At 34.8% G+C, this 12,500-nt stretch overlaps 1 protein-coding gene across 9 annotated transcripts in view; it reads left to right on the top strand.

The window, feature by feature from the left end:
- The window catches only part of LOC125044776 (serine/threonine-protein phosphatase 2A 56 kDa regulatory subunit delta isoform-like), a 42,804-nt gene that overhangs the window by 14,470 nt on the left and 15,834 nt on the right, over window positions 1–12,500 (top strand). For 2 of the 9 annotated variants that reach the window (XM_047641717.1, XM_047641715.1), the window contains exons 3-12: window positions 3,659–3,731; window positions 4,814–5,062; window positions 6,217–6,371; window positions 6,752–6,882; window positions 7,016–7,075; window positions 7,253–7,466; window positions 8,149–8,268; window positions 8,396–8,523; window positions 9,318–9,419; window positions 9,611–9,800. In XM_047641717.1, the coding sequence (XP_047497673.1) occupies window positions 3,659–3,731; window positions 4,814–5,062; window positions 6,217–6,371; window positions 6,752–6,882; window positions 7,016–7,075; window positions 7,253–7,466; window positions 8,149–8,268; window positions 8,396–8,523; window positions 9,318–9,419; window positions 9,611–9,800 (1,422 nt within the window). Of the gene's footprint in view, window positions 1–3,418; window positions 3,732–4,813; window positions 5,063–6,216; window positions 6,372–6,751; window positions 6,883–7,015; window positions 7,076–7,252; window positions 7,467–8,148; window positions 8,269–8,395; window positions 8,524–9,317; window positions 9,420–9,610; window positions 9,801–12,500 lie in introns of all 9 variants that reach the window. The other 7 variants (XM_047641716.1, XM_047641714.1, XM_047641713.1 and 4 more) reach the window with 4 other exon arrangements.

Raw genomic sequence — 12,500 nt, 5'->3', positions numbered from 1 at the left:
TTGGGACTTTCTTGCAGCTGCTTCAAAATCATGAGACTTTGCAACAGTTTCTTGGCAGTTTCTGGTCTTTATACACACCAAGATACTTTAACCATCAGAAGTCATGTGACTGTGGCACTGGACTATTGTGTGACTGTGTCATTATAGATTCACTTGACAGTCACACAACTGTTGAACAATAGTCCAGAGACAGGATTACAGTTGTATGTTGTCTCCTTTGAATGTAGGAGTCTGTAACCTCACATTCCAGCAACAAAGTTGTATGAATGTCTGAAAACATTTTGCAACATTTTCTAGACAATCTAGAGACAGTTGACATGTTTCTAAATGTGTCTCTGGGTTGGCACTAATTTTATTTTTTTTGTTACTATATCTCATATAATATATTAGTGCCTCAGTGCTAGGTATTTTGGTGTGTACAAGGCCCAGGTCCTGGATGTTATTTTCCAATTGCTCTAAAGGTTAAACACTAAATTGTGTAAAGATGCTTTAAAATTTTCTATAAGAAACTTGATTACCAGTAGATTAACTAATAATATTAAATAACCAGTTAAGTGTACTTCAGAATCTTTTGAGTATACATTGTCAATAGCTAATTATTCATTTGGTAATTTAACTCGTATTACAGTCCAGTAGTACATATTACATAGACAGAAATTAAGAAGGGGTTTTAAGTGTTGTGGAATGGTAACAAGTACCCATTTTAAGGTCTCCCTAGCCAGTGTAACGTACAGATGGATAGACTGAGAATACTTAGAAGTTACCAGTATTGCAATAGTACTAACAGGTATTTATAAACAAAAATTCAGGAAGAGAGAAGTTAGCTAGACTAAGGGATTCTAATCCTCATGTCATGATCATAGGAATGATCTTTTGTAAATGTGTATGTGATTGGGTAAATGTCATAGTTCTTTAATTTTTTGAAGGAAAAAAAAAAAAAAAGAAATGCAGGAGTCTTTATTAGGTTGACTTGGCATGTACAGCATCCTTTTTATAGGGTGGAACACCAGACATGTTGAATTGTAAGGCATAATAATGATTTTTGGCTGTGTTCCAAAAGGACCATAACCCATATTTCACCACTAAATCATTCCTAATGGATAATTCTCAACTAAAACCTGTCATTTGATTGAGATAACACATTCGATCATCTGATCATTTGCAAGCTTGATAATGTACAGCATGATTGTGAAGCCTGATAACAAGGGTGTGCATTAGATTTAAACACTTATTGTGTAAGGTTACCGTAAGTAAGATCAGCTTGGTGAGGATGCATGCCACATCTCATGGATTTGTTGTAATGATACCAGGAAGGGTGCATTTTGTTTATATACTGTTGTCACTATGTGGATTGCTGTTCTTGGTTACATATGGTAGATTAGATAACCTCTCCCTCTTTATTCTCCACTTATTCTCCTTCATCCACCTCATCTGTATCCATATCCTCATCCACCTTGAGCTTTTTATATGCCTCTTTCCTCCTTCCTCTCCTCCTCCTCCTCCTCCTCCTCCTCCTCCTCCTCCTCCTCCTCCTCCTCCTCCTCCTCCTCCTCCTCCTCCTCCTCCTCTTCCTCCTCCTCCTCCTCCTCCTCCTCTTCCTCTTCCTCTTCCTCTTCCTCCTCCTCTTCCTCTTCCTCTTCCTCTCCTCTTCCTCTTCCTCCTCTTCCTCTTCCTCTTCCTCTTCCTCTTCCTCCTCCTCCTCCTCCTCCTCCTCCTCCTCCTCCTCTTCCTCTTCCTCCTCTTCCTCCTCTTCCTCCCTCCTATCTCCTCTCCTTCTCCTTCCTCCCTTCACCCATCTCCCCTCTATTTCCTTCCCTCCTGCCTCTTTCCTCCCTCCCACCTCTATCCTTCCACCTCTTTCCTCTGTTCCTTCTCTTTCCTTTTTTCCTCCCAGCTCTCGCTTCCCTTTTCCCTCCTTTCTCCATCCTCAGCCAGCCTTTTTTTTTTTTTTTTTTTTTTCTCTCCCATCTTCCCTTGTCTTCCATCCTTTTCCAGCTCATCCTCCCCCCCTTCCCCTCCTCCCCTTCCTCCGTATTTTCCTGATCATTCTCTTCTTTCCAGCAAATTTCAATATTTGTTAGGAATGTATGTGCAGTTTTGTTTCTAAAGCATTCATTTTTTTGGAAATTTCCTTTGTGTCTACTTTCATTTCCTTTTTTTCTTCATTGTCTATGGATATCATGCTGTTTGTATAGGTTATTTACCCTTATTCATTCAAACACCAGTTTACTCAAGTTAATTGTGATTGTTAAGTCAATAACAAGAGTAAAATGTAAAATATGTGTGCTCGTAGAAAACCTTTGAAGTAATAGCCATAACATTTTGGATGTGATTTACTTTAGTACACTAAAATGACTTTAGTAGTTTGGAATTGCTCTTATATAATGTAAGATTGAATAGAAATAGTCATCAGTAATAATAATAACAAAATATTAGTACCTTGTGTATTCTGTCAGATTACTACATTATGGATAGGTGTTTAACAGGCTGTAAGATACTTGAATTCCTTTGGAGTTCACAAGAGCATAAATCTGGGGGAAATTAGATATGCATGGATGTCAATTTAGTCGTAATTATAGCTTTTTCCCCCTCTAGAAGAAATGCTAATCAGGTATAACGTTTTACAAGTCTGGACAAAAATCCCACGTGTCTGAAGTGCGTAGATATTGTAAATGTGAATTTATTAGAGTAGATATATGATTATCTTTGACAAAGGTTAAAAAGAAATGTCTGTTTTTATTCCTTTCTCTTTATTTTTCCTTTTTTATGTTTTGAATGATATTTGAATATGCTACTACAGATATTTATTACATTTCTTTCTATATTTCATGTGACTTACTTTTCATTATTCTTGTAACTCATATTTTTGCTGCTTGTATATCTAGAAAAAAAAAAAAGCATGAGAAAGCTCTTGTGTATGTGATATGGCAAACCAACAGGGCTATATTTATGAATTCTCACTTCACTTGTGAATGTCTCATTGGGAAAATAGTCACTTAACTTGGGGACTTGCCATGTCACACTGTGCTGTAGGGAGACTGAGGGAACTTCACTTGCTCTCAAGTTTTATTGCAGGTGCCAACTTTTCTGTAATTCAACTTGGCACAAAATCATAGTTCCAGATGTCTCTGTACCTCAGACAGTTTCCTCCAGTGCCATCCTAAAAACCAAGATGGACTTTAAGTAAGATTTGTTGCACTGACTCTCTTTAAAAGTAGTATTGTATGTTGTCTCTTCCACTATAACTAACTGCTGGTCTCTCTGTGTGTGTTGCTTGGTGTTGTGCGTGCGTGGCTCCGCTGATGGTAACAACAACCACCACAACTACAACAACTTGCTGCTGTGTTCCTGCCTCAACCACCACAACTACCGTCACCCTCACCAACATCAAATTCTACCATATCACCAACATGCTCAGCAGCAGCAGCCGCAATCACAGCAGCAGCCCCCACAGCAGCAGCAGCAGCAGCAGCAGCAGCAGCAGCAGCAGGAGCCGCAGCAGCAGCAGGAGCAGAAGGATGATGATAAGCAAAAACCGCCAGCCGGTGGTGGCAGTGATGGGCCTGTGGGCTCCGCTGCCACCACTAAGGATGGCGTTCCCCCTCCTACACAGATTAATAAAATAAAATTTGGCCCTGGGGCTCCTCTTATTAAGAAGGACAAGCGGCAGTCATCGTCACGCTTCAACATCCCCAAGAACAGAGAATTACAAAAGCTGCCATTACTCAGAGGTAAGATTTGGCTCTCTTCTTTTTGCTTTAGATTCACAGATAAAGTAGGTTGACTTTTGTGTTTTAGTCATCATAACTGCAAACTGAAGTTTATTGCCCTAGGATTTTGTTAGCAAAAGAGTGAAAATTGAGAAGATTTTTTTTGCTTATTGAGATGAGAAAATATATATGTACATTTTATTATTTACATGAATAAGTAAAAGTCCATACTTGACTTGACACAGAATTGAGATGATAAAATTAGCTGTTGTTGCTGAGACTTAGGAGAACCAGAAAATATTTCTTTTGGAATTAGTCTGTCTAAGTGTTTCTTGAAAACTTAAGTAAAGAATTTATTATATGTATGTATTTTCTTAAGCAGCTGTTTTTAACTTGCAAGATATTTGTTTAAGACAAAATGTGGTACTATTAATTTTTTAGATTTTGTTTGTTTGTTTGCCTGAAAAAATTGTGATATTTTGAATACTAATGATGATTTCAGAGTTTTATAAGTGTGGATAAACAGTTCTAAGCTAATCTTTGGAAAATAGTTGGACATTCAAAATCTAGTGGTGTATATTTGTGAAAGTAATAATACCTTTTTATGACAATGTCATATATATATTTTGACAAAAGTAAAGAAAATACATATTTCTGTTATGATTTTATAATAAAGATTATTTCATTTTTTATATAAGGCAAAATTCACAATTTTATTGAATTTGAAATATACACTGCACTTTTCTCCAGAGTTGTAGTGTAGTCTCTTTGAGGAAATTGATATTCAATGAGGTAAATACTCTGAATATTTTCAAAAGAAGGGCTTGAATGATTTACTTGTGATTGCTGCTTATAAGAAAGAGAAACAGCACTTTAGTCTTTTTGTGCAATGTTTTTTATATTGTTCAAAGAAAGCATTCTTTTTGTACCCTTTTACTTTGACTTTTATAGGTGTGTTACATTTAAACTGAGAATAGTATTTACTGCTTTTTTTTCATTGGATCTGAAAAGTATAAGGAATTGTTGTAAATTTATCCTTCCAAAAATGTGTAATTATGTACTTCTTTCTGATTTTTAAAATAATTATGAACCTTGCTCTCCAGATGCCCAGCCAAATGAGAGGGAGGAGCTCTTCATCCAGAAGATCCGGCAGTGTGGGGTGCTCTTTGATTTTGTATCGGACCCCCTCAGTGACCTGAAATGGAAGGAAGTTAAACGAGCAGCGCTAAATGAGATGGTGGAGTATGTCACGACTCAGCGGCAGGTCATAACTGAGGCGGTCTATCCAGAAGTAGTTCAAATGTTTGCTGGGAATCTTTTCCGAACCTTGCCCCCTTCTAGTAATCCGTCAGGTAAGGTTTGCAGGAAATTCCAGGTGGAAGGAGAGGATTTGAGGAATAGGGTTGAAGAGAATTGGGAATTACCTTTTCACAATTTGAGGAATGTTTTCAAATTGTTGTGAATTTTAGGGTTCTTAATATTGTGAAAATCTAATGTGGATGTTATATTGTAAGAATTGCAGTAATAGAGCTGGGTGAGAGTTTGTTTCTTGCTTGTAGAGTATTCAGTATTCAGAGGAATGAATGGATGATTGGTAATGATTTTGTGTTTAATATCCTTTATCTTTGAAGTCCAATGATATTAGCATGGCTGTGGATAACAGGTGGGTGAAGATGTTGCCATTAATTTTCAGAAGGGGCTAATGGTTTTAAAAAAATGTCCTGTTTTGTAACTGCTTTTATGTTTTGCTGCGCATAGGCCTGTAAGACTTAATAGGGATATGTAAATTAAGGACTTCTCTTTGTGGGTCTAACACACCTGATGAAAATTGTATTCTAGATAGTGATAGGTAATTATTTTTTTGTTCAGCAATTCAGAGTCTAAAGGTTTTGATGCATTGTTACAAGAGATTGAATTGGTAGATCGAGATTTAAAATGTTGGATAGAGATATGTACAAGTCTCCTCATCATTGATTATGTATGTCTTATTTGACAGAGAATTAAATTCTTTTAGAAAATATTTATGGGATAATAGAGTGGATTATCATTATCCAGTTGCTGGCTCAGTAATTGTTGTGAAGTAAGGATAACTACACTATTAAGATTTTTTTTTTTTTTTTTTTTTTTTTAAACCTCCTTCCACGTGTGTTACGTTATCAGTTTGTATATAGTTGTTCCTAGTTTATGAGTTAATTTTACACATGTTTGTTTACATGATATATTGATATGCAATTCAAAAGAAATAAACAAGAATTACTCTTTTAAAAAATAATCAATATAAATGATCTTATGTTTTCATTCATATCATAATTTGTTTTTGTCCTTTCTATATCAGTTAAGTGTTTTTAAATGATTTAAATGAAATATCAGTTTATTACACTTGGAACTTAGAGAAAAACATTCATTAATATTATTTATTAATTGTTATTTTTGTTTCAGTTATTATGTGCACCCTTTTCTTTTTTGTTCAAAAAGTCTCCCATGACCTGACTTGGCTTTCCCGTAGGAGCAGAGTTCGACCCAGAAGAGGATGAACCTACTTTAGAAGCTGCGTGGCCTCACCTACAACTGGTCTACGAGTTTTTCCTGAGGTTCCTCGAAAGCCCTGACTTCCAGCCCTCCATCGCCAAACGTTTCATTGACCAGAAGTTTGTGCTGCAGGTATGGATTATCAGTTTCTTTCTTTATTTCTTCCCTTCTTCCCTCTTTTCGTCTTTACTCCTTCTCTTCTCTTTTTACCTATAAAGAGACAGCTCCACCATTCTTTTACTAACTTTTTGTTAGATTGATTTCTGTATCTTGTCATTATATTGTGCAGTTTTTGCATTTCTATATTCTTTGATTTTATTTATTGTCCTTTGTCTTTCTATACTCTCATTGTTTTTCATTCTTTCCTTTGTTTTCTTTCTTTTTTCCTCACTTTTCCTTCCCCTGTTCTTTATTTCACCATGAAATGTTCCTTCATTTATTTGTCCTTTACTGTGTCTGAGAAAATTGGTAAGAAAAGTATAAACATTTGTTTTTGTTTTTACTTTTTTCAGCTACTAGAGCTGTTTGATTCTGAAGATCCAAGAGAGAGAGATTTCTTGAAGACTACCCTACACAGAATATATGGCAAGTTCCTAGGTTTGAGAGCATTTATTCGCAAGCAAATCAACAATATATTTTACAAGTAAGTAATTTTCAAGGTTTTTTTGTACTGAAATACTGTTTAATAATGTCTTGCAATTCTTATGATAAATGTATTCAAGTTGGTTAACATTTAACTAGTGTAAACTATAATGTAATGATTAATGTTTCTTCAGGTTCATTTATGAGACAGAACATCATAATGGTGTGGCAGAGTTATTAGAAATTTTAGGAAGGTAAGTTGATTTTTTTTTATCTGTTTCCTTTTTATATATGATATTGATTATGAAATATCAATACTTTTGTCTTGATGGTTTATTGTGTTATTAGTTTTAATGATAAGTTGAATGCAATATGAAGACTGGTTATTTGCTGCTGAAAGATTACTATTCCCTACTTCTATTTCCTTGCAGTATCATCAATGGGTTTGCACTACCACTTAAGGAGGAGCATAAAGTTTTCCTCTTGAAAGTACTATTGCCACTTCACAAGGTTAAGTCCTTGAGTGTGTACCATCCTCAGTTGGCCTATTGCGTTGTCCAATTTTTGGAGAAAGACCCTTCATTAACAGAGCCTGTTATCATCTCCCTGCTCAAGTTTTGGCCAAAAGTCCATAGTCCCAAGGAGGTATGTATGTCATTATTTTGCAAAATCTTTTATATCCATTATTTTATCAGTGTGGACTGTATATACTTTTTCTTACTCAATTTGTAATGAGGAAAAAAATACAGAGAAGTTATTTATGAGCTCCATTTGATGTTTATAAGTAAGCTATTAGCTCAGAAATTAATTGATAAATAAAACCAGTGGTTTGCTGTAGTAATCATTGTAAAGTACCATTACCCACTGCTCTAAGATTGGTAGACTCAGCTATGATTTCCTCATTTACATCACTGCATTGTTCTCCACTTGATTGGTGCCCTGGAATTGCAAACCATTATTATAATTTCTTATTCAGTTTAGTGATTTCCACTATATACATTCATCTGCTCCTCTGTATGCAAAAGTCCTGACTGGGATATTTAAATAGTAGTGGCAGGTCCTTGCCACCAACTAGGAAAATTTTTAATTGCTCTTGTGGAATTAAGTGAGGGAAAATTGAATGAACCAGATAACTTATCTTGGGAAAACTGACTGTCAGAGTAATGCAGCTCCTGTTGTATTTTTTCTTAATTTTGTAATAATTTTTAGATCAGACTCCAAGAAAGGGTGTGATTATGCGTTTTTCTAATCTCCCAACTGATACATTGCATAGTTTAATTTTCTGTGACTTCAGGTAAAGTGTAAATCATCTCCTTTTTTTTTGCAGGTGATGTTCTTAAATGAGTTAGAAGAAATTTTGGATGTGATTGAACCAAATGAATTTGTGAAGGTGATGGTCCCATTGTTTCGCCAGCTGTCCAAATGTGTATCTTCGCCACACTTTCAAGTAAGTCCTATGATTATGTGTATGGGCAATTTTTTTAAGACAATTGTGTATGGAGAGATAAAGCCCAAAGAAGTATTTGGAAGAAAGTTTTTATTTTCATCATTTTAATTTATCTACCCATTTTCAGGTTGCAGAAAGAGCTCTCTACTATTGGAATAATGAATATATATTGTCATTAATCAGTGACAATGCGCAAACCATTCTCCCTATCATGTTTCCAGCACTTTATAAGAATTCCAAGTCACACTGGAACAAGTAAGTTCAGAGATTTATATACAAATAGTTATTTGTTTATTTATATATACATTTTAAACTTTTTGTTAATATTTGAAATAGAATTAGCTGTTTTTTTTCCCCACAGTATCTGCTTGGCCACACCTATACATACATAGTGATTTGTTTGAGTGTGTGTGAGTGTGAGTGTGAGTGTGAGTGTGAGAGTGAGAGTGAGAGTGAGAGTGAGAGTGAGAGTGAGAGTGAGAGTGAGAGTGAGTGTGAGTGTGAGTGTGAGTGTGAGTGTGAGTGTGAGTGTGAGTGTGAGTGTGAGAGTGAGAGTGAGAGTGAGAGAGAGAGAGAGAGAGAGAGAGAGAGAGAGAGAGAGAGTGAGAGTGAGAGTGAGAGTGAGAGTGAGAGTGAGTGAGTGAGTGAGTGAGTGAGTGAGTGAGTGAGTGAGTGAGTGAGTGAGTGAGTGAGTGAGTGAGTGAGTGAGTGAGAGAGAGAGAGAGAGAGAGAGAGAGAGAGAGAGTGAGTGAGTGAGTGAGTGAGTGAGTGAGTGAGTGAGTGAGTGAGTGAGTGAGTGAGTGAGTGAGTGAGTGAGTGTGTGTGTGTGTGTGTGTGTGTGTGTGTGTGTGTGTGTGTGTGTGTGTGTGTGTGTGTGTGTGTGTGTGTGTGTGTGTGTGTGTGTGTGTGTGTGTGTGTGTGTGTGTGTGTTTGTTTTGTTTTGTTTTGTTTTGTTTTGTTTTGTTTGACCTGAAAACTGTAAATTAGATTAAGTAGACTTGAACTGTTACTGTCTATAATGTATATGACATGATGTATTTATTTTCCAGGACTATACATGGGTTAATATACAATGCTCTTAAACTGTTTATGGAAATGAATCAGAAGCTGTTTGATGAGTGCACACAACAATACAAAGCAGAACGACAGAAGTAAGTTACGAGAAAATTATTATTAACTATTCTACAAAAACAGCAAAAATCTAATGAATGTAGAATATTTTATATACATTGGTTTAAGACGTGAAATATTCTTCTAAAAAATTCTGTAGAATAAGTAAACAGCTTGCTGTTTTGATTGTCTTCAAGGCAAAATTATAATTATTTTCATTATCCCCGTGTAGAGAGAAGGAGAAGTTACGAGAACGTGAAGAAGCATGGCAACACATAGAAGATCTGGCGGTACAAAATCCACTGTTCGACAAATTCTCATCAGAGAGTAATGACCTGTATAGTTCTTCTTTTATCACCTCTCCGCAGGATGATAATGATTCAGATTTCAGTTCTTATAGCCTTGGAGGAGAAGCCACAGAGGTAAGTAGCAACACAGGAGCAATGCCTGCGCTAAGGTATTTCCAGTACTAGCCTTTTACCCCTTGAGCTCCTCGGCTCTTTTTTATCTGAAGTTGCATCCCTGTGGTTTTTGACATCCAATGACGTATGAATGATTGTAGGGACACCTTATATGGCAACGTGCTTAGCTGATTGGCTGGTGATGTTTGTATTTGGTTTTGTTGTTTTTTTACATACCAGTGCTGGATTTTCTAGTATAGGTATTAAGAATCTTTGTTAGCAATCTGAACTAGACTTGAGTTTGCATTATTATGTGATAACAATATGTGAGTTTTGTATATGGAAATTCAACTATTTACACATTCAAATATTGCCAAAGGTTGGCATGTACTCACATGCCATGGCATAGTGACTCCTTTCAGGGTGATATGTACACCCATGCCATGTATGTTGAACCTGAACCATTGCGCATTAAGCTGTTGTTAGCTTGTTTTGCTATTATTACAGTGAATTGGTAGTAACAGTCCCTCAGATGTAGGCTAAAGTCACTTTCTAGCCATGTTCACTTGAGAATTGTATATGTTGCAGCCAAGTTCAAAGAGGGGGGAAAATTATGTGTTCCCCATACTTGTGATTTTTGCCTTGAGTGGCTGTCTACATGCTGCACTTGGCACATTGTCCAGTTTAGCGTGTGAAGCCTACGTCAGCATTGGGTTAAAGAACAGAAGTACTTAAAATTAAAGATGTGTGATTATATGATATATGTATTGATATAATATAACAGTTGACATATAAAAATTACATCTAAACAAAAAAAAACAGAATTCAGCCAGTCAGTGCCAACAGCTAAACACCTTGCCATCTAAGGTGTTCATGCATTTATCCAAATGTTGTTGGATGTACTATAATAGCTTCCTTTCTCATTCTGTTTCTTATATATAGGATCAATACATTTGTTACTATGAAACCAATGTTTTCAGTATTTTTTCTAACCTGTTATTCTGCATCTTGATTCTAGATTTTGTGAACTGATTAGAGTGTGTCCATTGTAACTTTTGGGTTTTTTCTTAATATCTGTGTGCTGGTCATTCAGACTTTGAATACCTTGTTTATAAAAGCCTGTATTTTGCTTTTTGGACTATAAGTAATTTTTTCAAATTTTCCAAATTACTACTGAATATATTCTGTTGTACCCATGAATGGGGCTTGTACCAATTTGTCTCTGTGCGTGTCTGTATATGTGCAAAATTATCGCAGATCCTGCACAGGGATTTTAACACTTCTCTTATATTTTATTAAGATGTGGATCTTGGATTTTCATTTAGTTTCATAATTAGCTTAGAAGTTCAATATTTACTGTATAGTTGATTACATATATCAGTCATGCATGGTTTAATATCTTTTTGCCTATGTTTCATAAGTGTGGTTTAACAAATACCCATATCTAGACTTACCCAGTTTATCAAAATTAAAATGAGGTTTGTTTTTAGAAAGCTGTCTTGTGTAGTATTATTTGAAAATTGTTATTTCTAAAAGCTATAGAGGAGCTGTATGTGTTGGCAGCAGTGCTTATTTAGTTTTAAGTAATGAGATGAGGAATTTGAAACTTTTCATGCTGTTCCATCATAATGCATAACTTTTGAAAACTCGTTGTTTTTTGTTTGTAATATTTTATTTATTTGTTTATTTATATATTAATTTATTTCTTACAATTTTGTATGAAAGTTATTATTATTTGTTTTTGGTGATGGCATTAGTGTTATTTATTATTTTTATTTATTTATTAATTATTATTGTTATTATTATTATTTGTTTTTGGTGATGGCATTAGTGTTATTTATTATTTTTATTTATTTATTAATTATTATTGTTATTATTATTATTTTTTTTTATTTATTGATTGATTGTTTTAACATCATCATCATCATCATCATCATCATCACTATTATCATCATTATCATTATTTTTCTTCTTTTTGTTATTGTAATTAATATGCTCTGATTATTTTTGTATATATTTTTAAAGATGTTACTCTCATTTGTTTTTAATTACAATTATTTATATTTTCTTTAATAAGTGTTGCAGGTGTTATTTTTATTATTGTCATCATCATCATCATCATCATCATCATCATCATCATCATCATCATCATCATCATCATCATCATCTTCATTATCTTCATCTTCAGTATTTTCTTTTATCATTTATTTGTATGAGAATCATTGCCACTATCATTTTATTATTACCATTTACTTATTTTAAATTCTCCTTATTTTTAATACTATTTTGTAAACATGTTAGTTAATTTTATTTTTTCATTTTATATCACCTGTCACCGTAACCTGTCAATCTAAACCATCATCTTTTGTCATCACCATTGCTCTAAATTATGAATATTATTTATTCTTTCTCTTTTTTGTTTTTTAATATATCTTTGGCAAAGATCTAACCACAGTTAAGAGGGCATTCTTAAGCTGGAGGGCCATAGAAGAATTTGATGACCCAATAGAGTTGTAATTTTGAGTAGGAGTGACCTTAAACTCTCATGTTATTGCAGGGGAATTATTCAGTTCTCTTAAGCCACATTTTCAAACCGATTGTGAGTAGGCAAGGACTTTAAATGTCCACTGTGCTGTAGATAAGTGTTGGAATATGGATATTTTTGCTATAAGTGTTGACGCCTGGGGGTCTGTTCTTTACCTAAGGGTCTTGAAGCTCTAC

Source organism: Penaeus chinensis, chromosome 36 (genome assembly GCF_019202785.1).
Source record: "Penaeus chinensis breed Huanghai No. 1 chromosome 36, ASM1920278v2, whole genome shotgun sequence".
In the NCBI taxonomy this organism is placed as follows: Eukaryota; Metazoa; Arthropoda; class Malacostraca; order Decapoda; family Penaeidae; genus Penaeus; species Penaeus chinensis.
This window is presented reverse-complemented; position numbering and strand designations above follow the sequence as displayed.